This window comes from Pipistrellus hanaki, assembly GCF_964339955.1.
Source record: "Pipistrellus hanaki genome assembly, chromosome: 16".
Taxonomy (NCBI): domain Eukaryota; kingdom Metazoa; phylum Chordata; class Mammalia; order Chiroptera; family Vespertilionidae; genus Pipistrellus; species Pipistrellus hanaki.
The window spans coordinates 19,333,028-19,356,681 of record NC_140518.1 but is presented as its reverse complement, the minus strand read 5'-3'; the positions used below and the strand labels follow the sequence as shown (position 1 = coordinate 19,356,681).

The following is a 23,654-nucleotide window of genomic DNA, read 5'->3' as shown; positions in this document are numbered from 1 at the left end:
GTGAGAAGCAACCCTGGGGAAACTGAGCCCCAGTGTGCTCAACTGAAAGAAATGCCTTCCTTTCTAATCTCATGCCCAAGGAGGGGGCCTAGCCTTTTTTTTTTTTTTTTTTTTAATATATATATATATATATATTTTTTTTTTTTACAGAGAGGAAGGGAGAGGGATAGAGAGCTAGAAACATCGTGAGAGAGAAACATCAATCAGCTGCCTCCTGCACACTCACCACCAGGGATGTGCCCGCAACCTAGGTACATGCCCTTGACCGGAATCGAACCTGGGACCCTTCAGTCCGCAGGCTAATGATCTATCCACTGAGCCAAAACAGTTTTGACTGTAGTCTTTATTTCAGACCTGGTTTTCTAGATCTTGGTTCACGCAGTCACATTTAGAGGTCATAACTGTCTCAAGAGAGTCTTGAACCAAATGGCTAAGATTATAAATTGCAAGATTATCCTGCAAATGTGTGTGCCAACGACGTGAATGAGGAGTGACAAGGAAAAGAACAGGATGATTCCTCAGAGGAATTCAAAGACTTCTCACGTCAAATTACTTACTAAAGAACTACGGGATCACATAATTCTGGGTCAAGGGTGAGGTTTCCCCTTGAATGTGCAATTTTTTTAGAGTCATTTTACACGTGGCGATTTTAGCAATGTTATCATCCCAGTCATCTTCCTGCCAGAACCGGCATTTCTGGTTATAGGAAACTAAGTTGGAAAATAGGAGTTAACAAAAAGAGGTCCATTTCGTAATCTGTGCCAAGAGCAAAGTGGATTTTTTCAAATGAATTAAACAGAATATGTGGCCAAAGGGTATGCTTCCCACCTGGATGGGTGACAAAAAGGAATCACAGTGGGAAGGTTAGGAGATCCCATACCGGGGTCCCCCTTCCCAACACCCACCTGCTCTCACTTATTTTTCATTCTTGTCTCTATGTTTTCTTATGCACCAAAGGATATTTTTGCTTATTACATGAAGTCACTTTTACATTTCCTCTTGACGCTTTACCTTGTTTGGTCAGGTAGGATTTCCTAAGCATTTATCCCAAGGGAGAGATGTGGCAACAGAAATTAAAGAAAAATTAGCCGAAACCGGTTTGGCTCAGTGGTAGAGCGTCGGTCTGTGGACTGAAAGGTCCCAGGTTCGATTCTGGTCAGGGGCATGTAAGTTGGTTGCGGGCACATCCCTGGTAGGGGGTGTGCAAGAGGCAGCTGGTCAATGTTTCTTTCTCATCAACGTTTCTGGCTCTCTATCTCTCTCCCTTCCTCTCTGTAAAAAATCAATAAAATATATTTTTAAAAAAAATTAGGCCTGACCAGTGTGGCCCAGTGTGGCTCAGTGATTGGGCATCAACCCACCGTTGGTTCCATTCCAAGTCAGGGCACATGCTCGGGTTGCGGGCTCCATCCCCAGTAAGGGGCATGCAGGAGGCCACTGATTGATGCTCCTCTCTCCACATTTCTATCTCTCTATCCCTTTCCCTTGCTCTCTCTAAAATCAATAAAAACATATTTGGAAAAAAAATTATTAAAAAAGAAAAAAATGAGTATCCACATATATCAGAATAAATAAACAACTGGAATTCTCAGGCACTGCTGGTAGGGATGCAAAATAGTTTGGCCATATGACCCAGCAATCTCACTCCTAGTAATTTACTCAAGAGCAGTGAAAATACACACACACACATCTGCCCACAAATGTTTGTATTAGCTTTTTCATAATAGCCAGAAACTGACAACAACACAAATGTCCATCAATTGGTGAACGTACTTCATTATATCCATACAATAGAACCCTTTTCAGAGATAAAAAAGAATGACCTACTGATTTACACAACAACATGGATGAGTCTCTAAAGCAAGCATGTCAAACTCGTGGCCCTCATGCGACCCACAATGAATATTTTTGTGGCCCTATTGTTCATAATTATTAATAATTATTAATAATGAACTACAATGTTCACAAGTGAGTGATGATTATGATCATGTTGCATTCATTTCCCTTATGTGCCTACGTGCAGGCACACCATTTCTCTCCACTAATACCAGCAGCGAATATTTTAGCAGCCGATGGCCACGTCATTAGTCTTGTTACTGACTTGTTTGGTGTGCGCAACAGGAAAGAATTCGCTTTCAGAGAACAAGAAAAATAGGTTTATCTGTGTTACGCTTATTAATTTGTGCCGTTATTCAGAGTCTGGTAAGTTATTGTTCAAGAAAAAAATGTTAATTTTTATTTTAAATGTTCTATTATTTTGTGTTAGTGATAACTCATTTATTTCAGCCCTTTGTATTCAGCATGTCTCCATCAAAATAAACCTACGTTTCTATGAAAATTGAAGCTTTTGTTGTTTTTGTGGCCCACATTAATTTAAACCTTGTTCATTTGGCCCATGTTAGTTGAGTTTGACATGCTTGCTCTAAATCATCATGTTAAAAACATGCTGAAGAAGCCAGACTCAAAGGCTTCATAACATATGTCATACTGAAAAAGGCAAAACGATAGGCACAGAAATAGATCAGTGGCTATTGTTGGGAGGGAGGGGGGTGTAGTTGAGGGGTTCATTATAAAAAGGACATGAAATACATTTTTGAAAAAGTTGATGGCAATATTCTGTGTCTTGACTCTATACCGTTGAGTTTTGTCAAATCTCACAGAACTGCACAACTGTGAATTTTGCCATCTACAAATTATGCTAAGTGACATAGGCCAGTCAGAGGATCTCTGCTTTTACAATACATGGCCAGGCTTCGTCTAGGCCAGTGGTCCTCAACCTTTCTGTGGGGGTTGAGAACCGCTCACAAGGTCGCCTAAGACCATCGGAAAACACAGGTATTTACATTACGATTCATAACAGTAGCAAAGTTACAGTTATGAAGAAGCAACGAAAATAAAAATTTTATGGTTGGGGGTCACCACAACATGAGGAACTGTGTTAAAGGTCGCGGCATCAGAAAGGTGGAGAACCGCTGACCTAGGCACTTCTGCACACATGGTCCTCCTCAGTCCTCACAAGCCTCTCTCACAGGATAAGCCAACTGAGCCTTGGAAGGTAAGCGACCTGTTCGCGGTCACACAGGAACGAGAGCCTAGCGTCTCCTGCTCACAGGCAGGAAGGACTGGACATTCTCATGGTGAGTCTGCCTGCCTTGTGCTCAGGGCATGGCTTTCTCAGGAGAGTCTCCCTCAGGGGAAACCGAGGTCTACCCGAGGCAAGATGACATCTCTGATGCCCTGGACACAACAGGTTCAAACCGGCCTTCCCTGCAGAAATGCCAACCTTTTCTTTGCAAGATGAATACACACGCCCTCTCTTAAGCAGAAACTCCCAGAGTCCCTCCTTTAACAAAGGCCCCAGATCAGGGGCACTCCCTTTCCGCAATCCTCCAGCCTCAGGTGGTATCATTTCTTTATAATATCGCTTAGATATAAAATGGAATGAAATGTGAACCTTGGGCATATGTCCTGTCACCATGGAAACAACGTCAAGCCTGAGTGCCTCCAGGACTCATGGGTGCTGTTTCCCAAAGACTGGAAATAAGGGACAGGGAAGAGGACAAAGCTAAAACAAACTCCCATCGGATTTGTGGCAGTTTGGTAATAAACGTGGCAAGTTCAACATGGGATTGCATTCATATAATGATCAGCAGCACCATCAACCTCTTTTCTCTACGTTCTACACCGTGCGGGACGGGTATAGAACATGTCAGCCAAATAAATGACCACTCAAGTGATCCTATTTTTTGCCAAGGGACAGTTTCAACTCGATTAAGGTGGCTCAGAGAACGTGGTGCTAGGGGGAAAAAAAACAGTAATAAATTTCAAGAACATTCTGCAGATGCATTTTGCTTCTGGGAATGGGAAACCAAAAATTTCCCAAGAGACTCCATTATTAAAGCCATAAATAAACATCCCTGATGCGCCTGCTGGGTTGCTGTGCTCGCATGGCCTTGCCCTGGAGAAGTGGCTCGGACTCAGAGGCGGGGAGGCCAGGGGAGGCCAGGGATGCGAGTGAGACGAGGAGCATTCGGCTTCCTCTCCCCTCTGTGGCCTGCACATCAGACCGAGATGCCGGGATAATGAGCAAATCTTGCTTCACGGAAGACCGCCAACGACGGCTACTACAAACATTTCAAGCAAGGCTAGAATTCAAGGATGTTTTCCTAGCTGATGCTTTTCTTCTTGTTCTTCTTCCCATAACTGTACACATTCGCCTCTCGAAGTGGAAGCAAGTCATGTGGTGCAGGGACCCCTTACCTGACCGGTGAGGTGCACCGGGTTTCAGGTCCAGTTCTGGTACTTACCTGGTCCATGAACGAGTGTTGGTTTCCTAGTCTCCCTCATAGAGGTTGGTTAGATGGTGAATGCTAAGTTCCTAAAATCCTATGCACCAGCAGTGCCCATCACAGTGAGTTCCTGTCACTCAACAACAACAAAAAAAGACAATGACACATGCGAAAGCCTATTTGATCGGGCAATGTGCTGGGCAGCTCTGGGGTCCTCACAGTAACTTACGTTTTTTAACAGACGATGGGAACTGGTCCTGAGAATGGCTGTGACTTCCTCAAAGTGGTAGACGGAGAAGCATGCACTCAGGCTTAAAACCCCCATCTGTCCAATGGCAGATCCAACCTTCGTTCTACTTGACCCTGCTCAAGTCTGAGCTTGGGATAAGTCATTAACATGATTTTCATTTAAAATGAAATAGAACATAAACTGTGCACCTATGGATGAGGACAATGGGGAAAGGGCAGAGGGTGGGGTAGGAACCTGGTGGAGGGGAAAAAAAAATGAGGAACTTTTGTAATAATATGAACAATAAAGGTTTATTTAAAAATAAAATAAAATAAAATAAAATAAAATAAAATAAAATGCAATAGAACTGTTCCATGAGAATTTTCAAATAATTTGCTAATGCCTTCAGAAATTCAGCATCTCCGGCTATTCTCTCATTAAGATGATCCCATGTCACTTGGGAATTAGAAGTATCTGCATGTGACATGAACTGTCAGTCCTTGGCTTGTTCCAAAGCTGGTCTGGAGAGCTGGTCCCGAATAACCCCAGGAAGATGTTGTCATATGTTAGGAGACTTGAGTCACTTCTCCATGGGCAAGCTTTTGGATTTTTATTGTTTAAAGCAGCCAACAACTGAAAGCAACATTTTTCCCCCATCCTAAGAAATATAAAATCAACAGGCACTGCCATCAACAGGCCTGAAACCCTGTGAAACAAAGGTATAATACCACTCAACCCTAGTCTCAATTTTAAGCTCTTGGTTTCCACTGGAAAAGCCAGAATTTCCATTTCACATAAAAAGGAAGAAAACTTGAACAAAAACAAAATAACCCATGAAATTTTGGGTGTGTAACTACATCTGCCAGAAAGTTTCCTATTTGGTAGTTACTCCCTTTCCTGAGAGGCAAGCTGGGGCCACAGATAGGGTGTAGGCTTCGAGTCAGAACAAGCGCTAAGAAGTCCCAGCTCTCCCACAGGCTTTTTATCCACTCTCTCTGAGCCTTAGCTTCTCTTCTGTAAAACGGAGACATTTGCTTCACAGGATTGTTGCAAAATTAAACATATAATGTACATTGAGAACAAATACAATAGCCTTCTTTATTCCACTTCCAATTCAAAACAGACTTGAACAAGCTGTTATAACAATTACTTTATGGTTGACTCCTCACTGTATCCCAGGCACTGGGCTGAGCCCTTGCCATCTATTTCCTTTTTACCAAGGGAAGCAGGTGTTTGAAGCTAGCCCTGTGCTCTAACTCCAAGAGCGTGCCCTGTGCCGCCCCAGGACATTTATTGGGCCCAGATAAAAGGATTTATGAGCAATTGCTTCTGCAGGAAACAGCTGCCTGTGAGGGTCATGGCTGGATATTTGGCCAACAGTAGGGAGGGCCATGCATCCCAGCCCTTGGTTTCCCACTCTGCACAATTAGAGCCTCTGATTTTCTGCTCCCTGGGGTTACGTTTCCTGACTAGACAGGGCACATATTATGTCACAAAAAAAATGCTTGGTGAATAAATACATGCAAATAACAATTTGATCACTCGTGGTGTAACCATGAGCTCACATAAAAAACATTTCATGCTAACCTCATAGCCATTCTCCTCTCGGGGATTCTAACAACACGTTGAACAGATTTTGTTTAAAGCTGTTCATTCTCCCCCATCCACATTAATTCAATGTTCACCAAACTATATTAAGTACCTACTATTAGTCGAGGGGCCCAGGATTACATATGTAATCCATTACAGAGTATTAAAAAACAACAAAGCCCCACTTATGTTCGGCTACGGAATATACAATCTTACTCAGGTAGCACTGACTTGGGTGGCTGTTAGAACATTACTTTAATGTTCTAACTTTCATTCCCTGAACCCTTACCTATGAAGCAGTCACGTGGGCAGACTTGGAAAGTGTCCCGTGAGCCCGAGCTGGCTTGGCTCAGTGGATCAGCCTTCGGACTGAAGGGTCCCAGGATGGATTCTAGCCAAGGGCACATGCCTGAGTTTCGGGCTTGATCCCCAGGGTGGGATGTGCAGGAGGCAGCCGATCAATAATTCTTTCTCATCATTGATGTTTCTATCTCTCTCTCCTCCTCCCTTCCTCTCTGAAATCAATAAAGAAACATATTTAAAAAAACAAAACAACAAAAACATTAAAAAAAGGGAAGTGTCCCGTGAGCCTCACTAGAGTGAAGGCTGGAGGATGAAACTGGGAACACAGCATAGGGAAAGACCCCGTGGCTAGCAGCAAAATCTTGCGAAACTCCAATTTCATCATCTAAAGAACAGGAATAGTCAATATTTAATTTGAAATCAGCTTTCCCGCAGGATGGCAAGGATTCCTGGGATGATAAGAAATAGCTCATCGCAAGGATCCTCAGTGAGATCCTGTAGGCAAAGCACTCCATGAGCCCTGGTGTCCCTGTACTTCCTCCCAGTGTCATCTGGAACCGGATAACGGCTGGGGGTAGACGAGCTGAGAAGGGGAGGACCCAAAGATTGCCGGTTCGAGACTGGTTGACTCCAGCATGTGTTATCTCCTCTCCTCCCCGCCTGCCAAAGGCAAACAGGAATGAAATGATAACTGGCAGGTCCACTGAGGCAAATCAGGTCACAGGAAAATAGCACACCCAAAGACAACTAAAAGTCAACAGCGGCTGGGCCCAGAATGGTAGGTGAAAATTCAAGGGAAGTAGAGAAGGATTTCCTATTTGATGGGGAAATAGGTTCATAAACTATAACCACCAATATGAAAACACACCAACACATCCACACACTTGTGTGGCTTTCCTATTTTCCTCCTTGAGATTTAGGGAGGCAAGCTGTGGAAAAAGTGCTTAGAATATACCATAAAAATGCTCTATCCCGACCTGTTTGGCTCAGTGGATAGAGCATCGGCCTGCGGACCGAGGGTTCCCAGGTTCGATTCCGGTCATGGGCATGTATCTTGGTTGTGGGCACATCTACAGTGGGTGTGTGTGCAAGAGGCAGCTGATCGATGTTTCTCTCTCATTGATGCTTCTAACTCTCTATCCTTCTCCCTTCCTCTCTGTAGAAAATCAAAAAAATATATTTGTGTGTGGGGGGGGGGGGAGCAAAAGAATATAACATAAATGGATGATGTCCAGGCAAAAACGTTTGCACTGCAACATGAAGGTACCAGAATACAAAACTGTACTCACGGCTGGCTCTGGGAGACGGGGTGCCTGTGGGCGAGGCTGCAGATAAGGCACTTGGGAACCAAAACAGCTGGTTTGCAGGATGTTAACTTGCCTCACCTCTCGCCTGGAATCTAATAGAAGGTGTTTAACAAATGTGTTCAATGAGTGAGAAGACTTGGTTAGTCAATTCAGAGATCCTGCTGCCTCTTTTTGACATAATTTTGTTCTTTTGTCCCCTATTCCCCCCTTTCCTAATGCATTTCTATTTCCAAGGAAACCGGTATAAACAGAAAAGCTAAGACCATGGAGTGAATAGACAGAAATGATAATGGTCACTCATACATGTCTGATATCTGACGCCGGAGACCTGATTTTTATTCATGAATGGGCCAACTGTCCTTGGAGAAGATAACGCCTCAGTTGACGGGTCTGTGAGTGGGGTGACCAAGATCAAACTGGCTGGGTCAATGAAGACAGATGAGCGCTCCAGAAAATTAATATTTGAAAACTTTATTTTCTCAAATGAGCACCAACACAGATTGGAAATATGACAGAAACAATGCACTTTTCTCTAATACTGAACCACTATGTACAAATAGAGGAAAAGGTGAAGACAAATTATTTGAAAATCATCTTTGTTATTAAAGCAAAGTGACCTGAAAAATGCCAACAACAACAAAACAAGAAAAGATACACAAAAGAAAGTAACAAAACCCGAACCCAACAAATAGTTTGTAAACACAAGCATAAATAGATTCTGTATTCGAAGATGGTCTCTGCAGGTTGGAGAAGGGAACTCTCACTCGCTGAAATTTTATGCAAAACGCATGGACAGATAGAATTTGGTAAAATTAGAACAGCTTGCTCCTTCTTGCTTTACCCTTTATTACTGGCAGATTTCATGTCTTTAATTCTTAAAATTAACCATCTCTTTCCTCCACCTACACCATTATTAGCACGTTTCCTCATTGGAGGCAGACTTTTAAAAAACATGTGAGTTGACTGTGTTTAAGATCTGATTTCTCAGCCTCTTCCTGGGGCAATCTGACCTTAAAAAAAAAAAAGCTGCTTCCCAACAAGGTATGTACTGTTCTTTCAAAACGAGTTGATGTTTTACCGTGACTTGGCTTCTACAGGCAGAGCCCTGGGATGTGTGATGTAGACACCCACATCTCAGGAAAACACAGATCTGACTCTGCCTGATCTTCACACAGATCTCCTTCATAGTCTGGAAAAGTTGAGCACACAAGGAAAGAAAAGGGACTAGGCCAGCAACAGTGCCACGCTCAGGAAAACGAGACCCGAGGTTTGTGCTGTTGGTCCACTCAGGAACAAAACCATCACCAGAGGGAAAGAGAAGGAAAACCCTCATGTGCCCAAGGTGTAAACTCTAACTAGTTTCCCCAATAAAAAACAACAGGAGGCACAATCCAAAGTACTTTACACGCACACACGATTCCAATTAGTTTCGCTCTGCTACTAAAATTTATTTGATTGTATTTATTTTCTAGCCAATACTGGTGCAAAATACTTTGATTCTCAACCTGCTCATGTACTGTAGAGTTCATTCCAATGGGGGAAAATACAGCAAGGCATTGCTTTATGGCCTCCAGACTAATGTGATAGAGATCTTCCCCCCCACCCCTCGCGAAAAAAAGAATACATTGGTGATCACTGTTTCCCTTAAAATATACTTCAAGAAATGCAGAGAAAACCATACAATTTAAAAATGAAAAATAAAAAGTGCTCTCAGGGGATCTGAGAAAACAGCACCAAATATATTATTTAAAAAATTAAATATTATTTACAAAAGTATATATTCACAAGCAACTTTCTTTTATATATATCCACTTGAAAATCTTTGTATAAAGGGGATGCCTCTTTTTTTCACACTGACCCGCTGGGGAAGATGTCCTCCATCCTGCGTCCCTGATCTTACTGCTGTCCACGGAGCCTGGGTACCCCTCCGTCAGGCCCAGATGACCATCTGTGCCCTTCAACTTCGGCTGAATGTGACTCATGCCAAACCAGCCCACCAGCAGCCCGAGATGAACAGCAAGGATGGGATGGGGCTGGGGTGGATGTATCCCAGGGCCACCAAGGCCGTATGACCTGGGATGGAACTGGAGCATCTGTGGCTGGACTTCAGCTGATGGTGAAGGCAGCTGCTGGAGGCACAGAACCCTGGACCGATTCCTTTCTCACTCCTCCCTCTCCCCTTCCTCGCTCCCTCAACCCCACCTAAGTTTTGCATCGAACTCCAATTCCCTGAACCGCCCCGGGGTGAGTGGACAAGGTCTTTGGTTATGCTCTGAGTCAATGATTTGGTGAGGAAAATTAAAGAATGAAGTGACCGAGGCCATGCGTTGATGCATCTCCACTGCTCAGCTGAGGGCTCTCCGATGCCACCAGACGTTAGACAGACAAGCCGTGAATGGAGCTGAAGGTTTAAGAAGCACTTTTGGTTTCAATGACACGAAGGGAAAGCCCAAAGAGTTGGGTTTCTGTTTTTATGGAAAAACCAACATTTTTCTCGGATCTTTTGCACCAAGTATGGTGCCCTCCACCCCTGGATGCTCAATGGATAATATTAATAATAATAATAAAAAAACCCCACCAAAACCAGGGTCTTATTGGAGCCTGGGCTGATCCGTGCAGGCTCCATCCCCAGGGTAGAGGGACACCTCTGTCTCTTCCTGCTGAACATTCTAGGGCACCTCATGTCTGGTTTCTCTGTAATTACACTCCATTCTTACTTTTAAAGACAAAACACCCATGGTTAGCCCCCGCTTTTGTTATCATGGGGAGGAGTATCAACAGCCAGGACATTCCCTGAGCCAGGGGGCTAATCAAAACCCATAACTGAAGGCCACTACCTTCAGGGGGCTGGAAGGGAATCTATGACTTCTGGGCTGGCAAGCCCGTTGAGGAATGTGAAAGTTGTAAAAATTTTATTTTTGAGATCCTGGGCCTGGGAGTGCCTGGGAACCAGAGGAACTATTTCTCTGGCAGCAAAAATGCAATACTTTTTTTTTTTTTTTGAACTTCAGTCTGCTTTTCAGTAACGTGGGGAGAACAAAATCTCCCAGGGCTACTAAAGCACCGGAGATGTGGGCGAGAAGCCGTTGGGAACAAAGTTCCATTTCTAAAACTCAGAAGTCTTACCGAGGCCGTCTGCTGTGGGCCCGGAGCCCCCGCCTTCTGTCCCTCCGCCCACCTCGGCCGGCAGGACCACGCCGTCCCAGGGCCCCCACCCTGTGGTCAGCACAGAGACACAAAAGGCATTTCCACCGCCGACCCATCCCCTAGGGGAAGCGGGTTCGGTTCTGAACAATCCTGGGCTGGCTAATCGATTTTATAGACTCTGTCTCCACGCACACACTCATTGGCGATTGCAAAGGCGAATGTTCCTATAGGATCAGCCTACCTGGGGAATGAGATACGGAGGATTGCCTGACGTAACCTGCACATATCTGAACAATGATATTTTCAGTCGAAGCAATGACAGGAGCTCAGCTCAAGGAGCTTCCGCCGTGCGCTGTGCACTGGCTAAGAGGCTGTGGAACAGAGTGCTGATCAGATGTAATAAAACTCCTCCCTCTCGGGAGCCGCGCAGGGATTTGCTCTCCACTTCACCGAATGGAATGAGCTTTGGACGGGGAGAAGAGCGGGGGTGTTGGGTAATATTAACATTTGACATCAAGTCTGATCCCTCCCCCTACTGGACCATTCGGACAGTTTCTCTCTCACATGCAAGCGATAACTAAGCTCAAACCCTTGGGAGGGACTTTGTTTTCCACAATCTATTAAGACAGAACTGGGGAAAACCACCCCAAACTCTATGTACGGAGAACTGCTGGCCTCCTGAAGCTACTGCATCCCAAAGATGGAAGATGCACCGAACCTGCAACCCAAAGCTAAGCTTCTCCCAGCTTCGCCCCTCCACACCCCGTTCCTGGCCGCGGCGTTCCCTTCTCTCACTGAGGGGCAGGGGAAAGGTCAGACCAGCAGAAATGCTAACTGGTTTTACGTGTGAGGGGTGGGGGGGGGGGGGGGTTGAGCCCAATATCTGAGCTGTTTCTACAGGAGCTCCCCAACTGCGGCTTCTCGTTCCCCGTTCTCCTCAATCACCGATGTTTCCTGGTTGCTGGTCACAGCCTTTAGATGTCTGGATGTTTGCACCCATTGCAAATGGCAGCCCCCTCCTCACCCTCCGGTGGCTGCAGAGGAAAGGAAGATGGCCCAGGGGAGCGGTGGGGCTCCAGAGTCGTCCAAACCCAACTGAGCTTCCCCCCAACCACCCACAGCGGCCATGACACCCCGACAGGCCCGGGAGCAGCAGGCTGCTGCCCTGCCAGCCAGGATCAGGGCCACTCTGGTGCCCACCTGCTCCCCGGGCACCTGTGGTGTCAGGAGCAGAAGCTTCTGATCAGAGAGGGCGTGGTCATGAGGTATTTTTTTTTTCTCTTTGTCCTTTTAGACAACTTGGTTACTTCAAGCCTAAGGTACCAGGTCTCCAGGAATAGCACAATTTTGTCCCTACCTCTCCCCTCCCGTCCCCGGCCACCCTGGGACCCTCCCTCTCGCTCACCCCCCGTTGTGCACGGCTTCCCCGACCGGAGGCCGCGGGACAGCTCTCCCGTGGGCCACGGCCACGGCCACGGCGGGCCCCGCCACGCGGGCAGGCGTCTGTTCCTTTCGCTGTTTCGTTTTCAGCCAACACGCGAACAGAGAGAGAAGCCAGGATCAACTCACAGACAGATACAAAGCAAAGAGACAGAGAGACAGCGGTGTAGAGGCCGGTCGCCGGGGAGACGGCGTCGGGCTGGCGGCTGCCCCGGGGGCAGGGCCCCGGCGGATGGAGCCGGTGTCCAGTCCCTCTCCGCTGGGTAGAACGTCCGGTCGGGCGGCCTTCACGCGGACATGGGCTGGCGGCGGCTCGCGGCTCAGTCCCAGCCATTGTCCTTGATCATGTGCGCCAGCTCGATGATGTATTTCCCTTCTTTATATTTCTGGCTGCTTTCGAAGGCATGTTCCTGGGAACACAAGGAAGGGAAGAGAGGCTCAGTGACGAAAGACAAGCAGGCGGGGCCCGGGGCAGGCCCGGGAGCCTGTGCCCTGCTTTGCCCGCACGCCCGGAGAGAACTCCCGCCACGCGGGCACACCGGGTCCCTTTCAGAGAACCACGGCACCGGGGGACACCAGGGCCTCCTCCACGCTGACAACAGCGTTGCTTTAGGGTCTCTGCTCACTCAGGTCTTTGCCCAAATGTCACCGACTCAGCAGGCTCCTGCCAAGCACTCAGAGCTTCCCCGCAATCTCTCCCCGCAGTGCGTGCCGCTTTCAAACGCGCACTGGAACCTGCGCATCTGTTTTGCTCGTTGTCCGTCTCCCCCTACGACAACATCAGCTTCCGGGGAGACAGACGTTCCCTCTGTTCCGTTCACGGCCCCATCCCTAAGCGCCAAGACTACGGCGCGGCTCATAGCAGGCCTTCAACGAGTAACTGCCGACTGCACGAGTGCGTTTCATTCATCTGTGGATACCAATGTGCACACCTTTTGGGGGACACCCTATGTTTTGTCTTGGGGAACTTGGTATTTGACGCTAACCAGACACCTGCCCCATGGGTGTGTTCACACAGGGTATTATCATTTAAAACTAGACTTTGTTAGGCTTATAGAAAAGACACGGAGAGAAACAGCGTGTGGTGAGGCCAAGCAGGTCTTTTCGTTTCTTATCTTGCTGTTTCTGTGTCAGATGTGTTACGTCTGCTTTTCCTTCGCTGCCTTCCTCTGGGGACATGGGTGCTGTATGAACAGACCCAGCTGCCAGACCTGGTGGGGGGGGGGGGGCGGGGGCGGGGACTCACTGCAAAGCACCTGGCAGCTCCCCACCCTCACCCCGCAGCACTGCGGACTCTCGGACTGCGCTAAGCCCCGCGCAGAGAGAAGCCCTCACAGGAGTGAGGTCGGAGGCTGTTTGTGTGTGGGCACAGATGCCTCAGACAGCCCGGTAGACGCCTAAGGTCAGGCAGAGAGGAGCGGATTCAGCTCGCTCTCCCATTAGTAACTAACCCTTCTGACGAGAGGGCCTTCTGGGCGAGAGCTCAGGGCTGTGGCCGCAGGAGGAGAGGTCAGACTCCAGGCTTTGGGTGAGAGGACTCATTCCGGAGAGGGAGGGGCACCAATAGACAATGCACAACACCACACACACAAGAGCTGTGGGCTCAGCAGTGATATCCTTACACTTCCTTATTCCCCTTCTGTGTGTGTGTGTGTGTGTGTGTGTGTGTGTGTGTGAGAGAGAGAGAGAGAGAGAGAGAGAGAGAGAGAGAGAGAGAGAGAGGTGTATATAGCAGAGAATGTGGTTCAGGAATAAGACCTATTGTCCCATAGTAGTGTGTTCAGGGTGGGGAGAGGAAAAAACAAAACTAGGAAAGTGGGAGTGTATCCTTATGTAAAACACACACACACACACACATACACTCTCACACAAATTGACACTCCACAAGCCACAGGGCGTTTGCCAAATGTCACCACTGGGCTCCAGGGGCGGAGCACCACATCTGGAGTCCGAACTCCACCCCAGAGTGAGCGCTCCACTCTGCTTCCCAGGGTCAGAGGCGCCCCTTAACCGTTCACAAGGTACAAAATGAGAAACTCGCCACTTACAAAACTGGGACAATGACCACATCTCACAGGACTGCTGTGCGGGTCGGAAGAAGCATGGATGAAGCTGGCGCACTGGCCTGGCACGGGGAGGGGATCGGGATGGTGGGGGAGAGAGATGCAGACATTCTGCCCGCTCTCTCCTGTTTACCTGTGGTTTGCTCCCCAGCCAGACTGTGAACACCCAGGGCGAGGACTGCTAGCTCCTCTTTGTGTCCCACACAAAGGCTCTCACTAAAGCTCTGTCAGGCAGTGAATCATTTGCCCTGAAGCAAGTTGGGAGCAAAACCAACCAACTCAGACTTATCTGCTGTCTGTCACCCAGCACAGCCTGAAAGGAATGAGACGCCAGGAGAAGGGGGAGAACGTTACTGGGTAATCCACCCAGAACCAGGCCCCAGATCTCCCAGCAGGGCCAGTGGCCACACCAGGGGGGTGGGGAGGCGCCGAATGGTCAAGGCCAGTTTCCCCCCAGAAGGAACCTACAAGGCCCCCTAGGGAGGTCAGGCTAAACCCCCTTGGCATCGGCAAACACCGCATCTAGGCCTTTTCCTTCCTAATCCAAACGCTTCATGCCGCTCCATCACACACTCCACCTGCAGCCGGTTTCAAGATTTGCATAGTTTTAAACTTTACTTAAATGCAAGCATACGTTTATGCCTGGCTGCCATTGTTCAACATCCTTTTTAAACAGCAGTCCTATTTTCAGAGCAGTTTTAGGCTCCCAGCAAAAAAGGAGCCGAAGGCAGAGATTTCCCCTCTACGCCTGCTCCCACCGACACACAGCCTCCCCGCCGGCAGACCCTGCAGAGGGTGCACGTGTCTCAACAACAAACCCGCATCCGCACGGTCGGTATCCTCCGCCAGCAGCAGGCCTCCTGCAGGCCCCTCCTCCCTGACGCAGGGGACATGACCGTAGGCAACCGACAGGGCGGAATGTCAGGGATGGCATGTGGGACAAGCTGCCCTCCCAGAGACGGGAAGACTCCTTGTCCAGTTCCGCCGGGCAGTGGAAAGGGCAGAGGAACGCTCTGTGAAGGATCGCCCAGTGAAAACAACAAGACAATATTTCCATAGAGGACAGTGCCGCTCCCACCCTGGCCATGCCTGCGACTTCCCCCGGTACCAAGAAGAGGCGGGAAATACTTGCTGAGTTAAGCAAAGAAGGGATGACTGTCCGGTTGGCAAAGTCTAGCCCAGCATGGCTGACAGCGGGCAGGCACTACCAATGCTGAGGGCGCCGAGCACAGGGCCCGGGACTAGAGATGCTCTGGGCACTTACTGGGCATGAAAGAGCAGGGCTCTGCCCTCAGCCCACCATCTGGAGCCCCAGCCTATGTAGCCAGGCAATGGCTAGGTAACATGGCACGTACTGCTGGCCGCCCTCAGCCCGTGTCCTCATCCTTAATGGGGGTTAAGCCGGCGGGTGTGGCTCAGAGTTTGAGCATCGAGCCCAATTCCCAGTCAGGGCACATGAAGGGGTGGGTTGTGGGCTCCATCTCCCGTCCGGGGTGGGGGTGGGGGTGGGGGTGGGGGTGGGGGGGGAAGATCCGTGCAGGAGGTAGCTGATCAATGATTCTCTCTCATTGATGATGTTTCTATCTCTCTCTCTTCCTTCCTCTCGCAAATCAATGAAAACACGCTTTTTAAAAATAGGGGTTAAAATATGACCTACCCTCTGGGGATGGGATACTGTGAAGAGTAAATAAAGTAAGGTATGCCTGGAACACAGTAAGCTGTCAGGAGGAAATGCTGTGCCCGTGTTATTGTTTATTTAAAGGCAAAGGGGTGTGTGTATGTGTCTGTGTGTCTCAGGCGTGGTGTGAGGGAAAGAGTAGTGAAAAGGGAAGAATGCGTATGGCGAACAGGAGTGTGCCTTTGGGGCCAGGGTCCTGTCCTGGTCATAGACGGTCCCCCAGGCCTCAGAAAGGCCACTTCTAAAGCGAGGCTCTCGGCTTCGCCTGCAGGTCCCTCTTTCCACCAGACTTCTCAGTACTTACGTATTTCCAGCCCAGAGTGGTTTTGCAGTTTTCACAGTAAATGTCTGCGACCGCGTGCAGTCCCGTTAGCAACACTCGCTCCTCCGCAGGCCCGCAGCCCACATTAACTCTGTGCCAAGGGACAGAGAGAGAGAGAACGGGTAGTCAGTCACCTGTTCAGCATCCGTTGCTCAAGCTGAGCTCCCAGCAAAAAACCAGCTGAGCACAGCTGCCTGGGGGAAGCCCACGCCCAGGGGGGTGCCCTCCACAACTGAAACCAATAGCAACCCCCTCCCCCCCGAAGGCCAGCCACGTGGAAAATCTCCACCGAAGTGAATGTTAGGCCTGCAAGTTCTGATTCAACGAGTTGACTAGAAATAGTCTTGATGGTTGAGATTTCGCTTGGCATGTTCCTAAGAGGTGCTTTCAATCTTGTGACATACAGGGGCAAACGGGCGGCCACACTGGGAAGTCCAAGGCCATGGGCACAGGTCCTCGGAGCTCCCTGGGGGCTGGCTGCAGCCGGAAATGTGAACCATGACAGCCAGGCTTGCCCTGAGCACAAGGGTGAGCGAGCCCTGGGTATCAAACCCACTCTGTGCCTCCACAGGGCACGCACCCTCTCAACTGCACCCGCAGGCTTTCTACCTTCACAGCTCCTCGGCCTGTGCGCGCTCCACCTTCCTTTCCCGGGAAGAGGCGGTAAATGACGTGCCCGGCTAAGGACTGAGGGCTGGGGCAGACTGTGCATCTGCCGGAGGAATGGAGGGCCTTCCCTCCAGCCTTAGGTCCTCCAGCAGATGCTGGTGTCTTCCCTGCCATCTCCTCCTTTCCCCAGCGAGCCTCAGACCTGGTTCTAAGCCCTCACGTGGAGGCTTCCTAAGAAGCACATCAGCTTCTTCCCTGAGACCACAGCTCTCCCAGGTGCCTCCTGGGGCTCGTGAATATATTGTTTTCAGCCAAAGATGCTGCCAAAAAATCCCCCAAAGGTAACTGGCGACCACTTGTGGAACACAACATGCCACGGTTTTGTTTTGGTTTTTAATTGTGGCACAGAGGGCAGGCTCCGTTGTTTAATCATCACTGGGTGTTGCTGTGTTTTCCCCCAACCCTCAAAGGGGCCCGAACAATGGACGGACTGTTGAGAGACACTCACACTGAGTTAAAGAGGTATGCGCGTCCTTGACTTCCTTGGAACGACTGAAATGCAAGAACACAAATGGATGGTTAGACATCTCCTTCACCCACCCACTCGGGAAAACCAGCCCGAATCACAGTGGCCATGGCCCTCCAGGACTGACAAAGGGAAAAGGGAGCAGTGAGCCAGTGAGCAGTCCGGGAGAAGGCAGAACGGACAGAGCTAAGGAGCCCGGCCAGCCCACACCAGGACTGTCTTATTTTCAGTAGCCCAGGAGAGAAGGTAGGAAAATCACAGACTCCCAATTCCCTCCTGACATCCGCTGATACCAGGATCCACCTGAGGTCACGGATCCCCACTGGCCTTTCCCAACCCGCTGGATTTCAGCCCTGCGTGCTGGCCACGGCTGTCCTCGAGTAGGCGAGAGGGCAAGGAAACCAGCCCATGGGAACCGGCACCTTTCTCACCCTCTTGGTCCAACCCTACAGAATCCTTGAGACAAGAATAAACCATCAAGCCCACCTTCTTCTCATGTGCCGTGCCTTCTTGTGGTGCCTAACCTCCATGGCAGTTACCCCCCTCCTACACAGGACGTCTCTTTCTGAGGTGTGAGCAACTGGATCCCTAGGTCACAGGAGTGCTCGCTGCGCAGCAATCCCATGTAGACGTGTAGCTTACACAGAGCTTCCCTCTCTTCCGGCGGGAGGGTGGCAGGGAACAGGAGACACAGGAGCCAGGGCCGGCCATGCCACCTGGTGTCTACGCCCACGAACACCGGCCCTCCCTGTGTCTGCCTCCTCCGGTTACCCTGACATGCCTGGCTGACGTGAGCGGGCCGTGTTCTGCATTGCTGCCTGCATTTTTAATGGTCTGATGGTTGTACCCCGAGTTGAATATCGTGTCTGCTCTGAAATCCACTCTGAAAACAAACAGACGCCTAAGGATGGGGCTCTCCCATGACCTCTGTTACTCAGTGGCTGGAGGAACCCGGGCGGGACTGGTTAACCAGACTGGATGCAGATCGGTGCCCACGGGACCGTCGCTGCCAGGAGCACAGGCCTTCAGGGGTCAGTGCCGCCAGCCAGGGAGAAAGGCAGAATGCCTGACTTGGGGGAAAGCTGCCTCCCGGGCAGCTGAACTGTTGGCTGCCTCCAACATACAAACACATCAGAAGCCTGTGCCCCCAGGTGTAGCACCGGACGTGCCCCAGCTGCTGCTCAAACCTCAACTAGCTCTCCTGGGCCCTGAACCGTCCCCGAGGAGCACAGGAGCCCTCAGACTAGAATTGGGCGTGAAACTGAGTGTCGCAGACTTGAAGTCTGGAAGTGTTTGGATGAGATAAAGTCCGAGGGACAGGGAGCAGGGATTTGGCCAATGTATCGGCTCAACCTTAGAGCCCAAAGACACCAGCCAGGATAGCAAGGGCCTCAGGGTCTGGCCCCACCACCGCTGCAGCCTCTTCTCTCTTTTTTATTGAGTGGAAGAGAGAGGGATAGAGAGTTAGAAACATCGATGAGAGAGAATCATCGATCAGCTGCCTCCTGCACACCCCTTACTGGGGATGTGCCCGCAACCAAGGTACATGCCCTTGACCGGAATCGAACCCGGGACCATTCAGTCCGCAGACCGACGCTCTATCCACTGAGCCAAACTGGTTTCGGCAGTAGCCCCTTCTCTTGCTCCCTTCCCAGGGTAGCCTTTGCTCTAGCGGGGCCCAACCCCATCAAGTTCCTGGAACTTGCACTTCACCAACTTTGCCCACAATGTTGCCCCAGCGTGGGGAGGCCCCTCACCCACCAATGCCAAGTCTCTGATTGGCTTCCTGCGACCTGGCCAGGAAGAGGGGCCCCACTGACACCGCTGTTCTGGACGCCTCCGGTTCCGTGTCATTTTTTACTTGATTTCAAGAAGGAATTAGGGGGAAAAATTTAAAAAGCAATTTGCACTAGCTGACTCCAAGTCCCCTGGCAGCTCCAAAATTATATTCACTTAAAGTTCAATGGCCATACATTATGAATAATCAGGAGTGTCGTCCTCTAAGAAACATCTGTCAAACCCTGGCTGGTTTGGCTCAGTGGATAGAGCGTCGGCCTGGGGAATGAAGGGCCCTGGGTTTGATTCCAGCCAAGGGCACATGCCCAGGTTGTGGGCTCAATCCTCAGTAGGGGGTGTGCAGGAGGCAGCCGATCAATAATTCTCTCTCATCATTGATGCTTCTGTCTCTCTCTCTCCTTCTCCCTTCCTCTCTGAAATCAATAAAAGTATATTTAAAAAAATAATAATACAAATAAAGTTAAAAAAAAAAAAAACACAACACATTTGTCAAGACCTTTAGGTCCAGAGCTTAGAAGGAGGTGGTGGTGGGAAAATGAATTCTGGAAGAAAGCAGGCGGGAAAATGGCACCACAGCTTTACCACGTGTGACAGGAAAAGACCTGCCTCTCTCACACGCACAGGTCACCTGCAATCTGTTTGGCACCCGCAGGAAGCGAGGCAGCTTCCTAAGGCTTTTCAGGGCAGCGGGATTCCCGGAAGACACACAAGACAACCCCCCAGAGTAGGAAAAAAATTATTAAAAATTTTATCTATTTTCTTTCATCTTTAAAAGTTTTGCTAAACAGTCCTAAGACATGGATTGCCTCTGGGATCTCCCCTGGGCTGGCATGTGTCATTGCACAGGTATCTAACAGGAAGTGTGGGGCTATCGCTGTGTGTGTCGTTTTTCGGGGGGGGGGGGGGGGTACTCTTTCGCCTTTGCTTTCAGCACATTGTGAATACCACTGTTTCTGTGCTCGAGGATGGCACTAAGAGTCTGAGCTCACAAAAGCAGACCTTGAAACAGTAGGGTCCTTGTAATTTTTTGTAATGAGATAAAGGACTACAAAGAGGTTCATTTACATTAAAAAAATCTTAAAAAATGAGAATGTAAGTTATACTCCCCCCCCCCCCCCCCCCCCGCCAAAAAAAGACCAGCATTCCAAGCTAGCTGCCTTTTGTGGTAAAAAGTAGGCTATTTTGCCAGATTTTCCAAAAACATAAACACACTAAACCTGTCCCTTCAAAGTAAAGGTGACATTTTAACAGGGAATGAAAATAGAACTCCTTTTCAAAAGAAACTTTTGCTATGGAGAGAACCGGCATTTGGCAGTATTTTCATTTTATATGATCTCTGTAGTCTACAACGGAAATGCCTATGCAAAAAAACTTAATTCAAAATGGGCAATATTTAGAAGAAAATGCAGGAGAAAATCTTTGTTGCTTAATGTTAGAAAAGATTTCTTAAGATACTTCAACAGGAACATAATTAATTTTTAAAACCTGCCCAACTGAACTTCATAAAAAGTTTTAACTTTTGCTCTAAAAGAGACACTAGTAAGAGAATAAAAATATAAGATAGACTGGGAAGAAGTGTCTGAAAATCACAGATCTGACCACGGACAAACACAGCAACACAGCAACGTGGATGCATGTGAAATGCACTGGCTGTGACTGCCGCTGCCAAAGGCTATGGGACAGGGGACAGTTTGACCACCGAGGGCTGGCAGGGGGTGGTGGTACAGTTCTGACCGGTGAGAGAGGTTACAAGAACATGTATTTGTCAACACTCACAGGACTAGACACCAAAGAGAGAATTTTACCCTGTATAGAATTAAAAATAATTTTTAAAAATCCCAATTAAATAAATAACTAAAAATCCAATACATTTTATTTTTTTAAAATATATTTTATTGATTTTTTACAGAGAGGAATAGAGAGTTAGAAACATCGATCGGCTGCCTCTTGCACACCCCCTACTGGGGATGTGCCCGCAACCAAGGTACATGCCCTTGACCGGAATCGAACCCGGGACCTTTCAGTCCGCAGACCAACGCTCTACCACTGAGCAAAACCGGTTTCGGCTAAAAATCCAATACATTTTAAAAGAATAAGCCATCTCTAAAATGTCCTGTGCCTCTACACTGTACTCCTATAATTAGGAATTGTAAACAATTTCCTTATCTTTAAAAGGATTCCAAACAAAAGAGCTCCGGAGGCGGTGTAGCCTTGTTAAAAAAAAAATAAAAAAACTGCAAGAGCAACTGCAAAGTTCAGCAAAATCCTTTGTGTAACTGGGGATGGGCTGGGAAAATGTGGATCGGGATTTCGTAAGCACAACAATGGTACACATGATCCGCGGAAAGTCCTTTCTCTGAAAGCCGTTTCCAGCGAGGGAAACGTAAAACGTAGCTCCGAAATGCACTCTGCTGGGGACACACCGCGGCACCACTGAATCAGAAAGGGAGGAACAAGATTTTACTTTTTCTAAGGAGTCTATCCAATAACATGCACTTACAATAAAATCAGATTAAAAGCAAGTTTGTAATTGTTCCCTTTTTCTTCCGTCCTTTAAAATCACATAACTCATTAAGATTTCCTTTGCCTGTACGTTTCGAATGTACACATTCCATAGCAGCACACGGAATGCACTTGTAAGTAGGCAAATGAGGAGTGTGTGCACCAACGTTTTCCTGCCGGGGGGTGTGTGATTTTAAAATCTGGAGGCCACTGCTCTGGGGCTCTGGGGTAGGGCCCAAGAGGAATGTTCCCTGCCCTGACACAGATTAGAATTCCTCGAAAGTGGGGCTAGGGGAGGACACACGCAGGAGAGAAACGCCAGCCAGCCCGCCCCGGCGGCACCTCGCAGGGCCACTACGGCTCTGGTTCCCGACAGCCTGCTGGCAGCGCCGCGCTCTGCAGAGGGTGCCGGGCCCGGCCGGGCTGTCACCGGGCAGCATCCACTCAGGTGGCCCCTGCGCGACTGTCTGTGAACCTGCTTCCTCAGCCCGCACTCCCCTGGGGCAGAGCTCTCTCTCCCACCAGGCCTGTCACATGGGGCCCTGCCAAGTCCTCAGTTATGATGGGAAAACGGCGAGAACAACAGGCATTTTGCAAACAGACGCAGACGAGCACGGTGCCGCCGGGCCGCTGTATCCTGTGGGGCCCGGCCCCGGCCCGGCGCAACCAGGCACAGCCCGGCACTCCCCCGAGGGAGGGTGGTACCAAAGGTGCGGAGACTGAGAGGAGGTTCGGGAAGCAAACAGAATCTGAGGCTAGCAGATGCCAAACAGACGGCCAGGCGTGTTCGCTGGGTGTCTGTCGGCACTGCCCGGCAACAAGGCAGCCCTGTGCCACGGTGTGTGTCCGCGGCGGCTGGGAGGTGGGGCTCTGGGAAAGTTTTTTTTTTAAGTTACACAAAACTTTTCTTCTGTCCTTTATAGGAAAGTAATCATTTCAGGCCCAGCCCTTCCAGCTAGCTCAAAGGAGCGGAAAGGGCTTTGAGTTTCCTGTTTAGTAGCCAAAACCGCTGATTTCTGGCTCCTTTGAAAGTCTGGAAGACAGCGATGCCTTTGAAAAGGAGGAGGGCCGCTGAAATAACGGGGGGAGGTGGCAACAGAGCAAACATGTGGTTCCTTCCCCGTGGTGACAGGCCCAGGCCCAGGCCCTCGCCCCGGAGTCCTGTGTACGTGGACGGACTCAGTGGTGAAGTCCTCCTGGCAGCAAGCAGAGCCTCTCACACACAGGTCTCCCCCTCCCCCTCAGGCCAATCCTTCTCACAGAGCACGTGCCTCAGGGGATGCACAGAGATGGGGAAGCAGATGTCCCCTGGGAGCTGGATGCTATCTGCATATGATGAGAAGACTGAGTGTTGGCACCAGAAATTCCTATCAAATTCTGGTGTGGCCCCCTAGCCCAGTGGTCAGCAAACTCATTAGTCAATAGAGCCAAAAATCAATGGTACAACGATTGAAATTTCTTTTGAGAGCCAAATTTTTTTAAACTTAAACTATATAGGTAAGTACATTGTTATTAACTTAATTAGGGTACTCCTAAGCTGGACTTTGCAAAAAAAACCCCTCAAGGGCCAAAGAGCCGCATGTGGCTCGAGAGCCGGGGTTTGGGTCAGTGGATAGAACGTCAGCCTTTGTTTTTTTTTTTTGTTTTGTTTTTTTAAAATATATTTTATTGATTTTTCACAGAGAGGAAGAGAGAGGGATAGTTAGAAACATCGATGAGAGAGAATCATCGATCAGCTGCCTCCTGCACACCCAATGTGCCCGCAACCAAGGTACATGCCCTTGACCGGAATCGAACCCGGGACCTTTCAGTCCGCAGGCCGATGCTCTATCCACTGAGCCAAACCGGTCCC

General features: G+C 49.0%; 1 protein-coding gene across 5 annotated transcripts in view; it reads right to left on the bottom strand.

Annotated features, from left to right (window-relative positions):
* Positions 1-8,173: 8,173 nt before the first annotated feature.
* YPEL2 (yippee like 2) overlaps positions 8,174-23,654 on the bottom strand; it is a 65,178-nt gene continuing 49,697 nt past the window's right edge. For all 5 annotated transcript variants that reach the window (XM_084861758.1, XM_084861759.1, XM_084861761.1 and 2 more), the window contains exons 3-5: positions 17,486-17,529; positions 16,351-16,459; positions 8,174-12,715 (exon numbers count right to left, since the gene is read on the bottom strand). In XM_084861758.1, the coding sequence (XP_084717884.1) occupies positions 12,626-12,715; positions 16,351-16,459; positions 17,486-17,529 (243 nt within the window). In that variant the 3' untranslated portion in view covers positions 8,174-12,625. The remainder of the gene's footprint in view (positions 12,716-16,350; positions 16,460-17,485; positions 17,530-23,654) is intronic.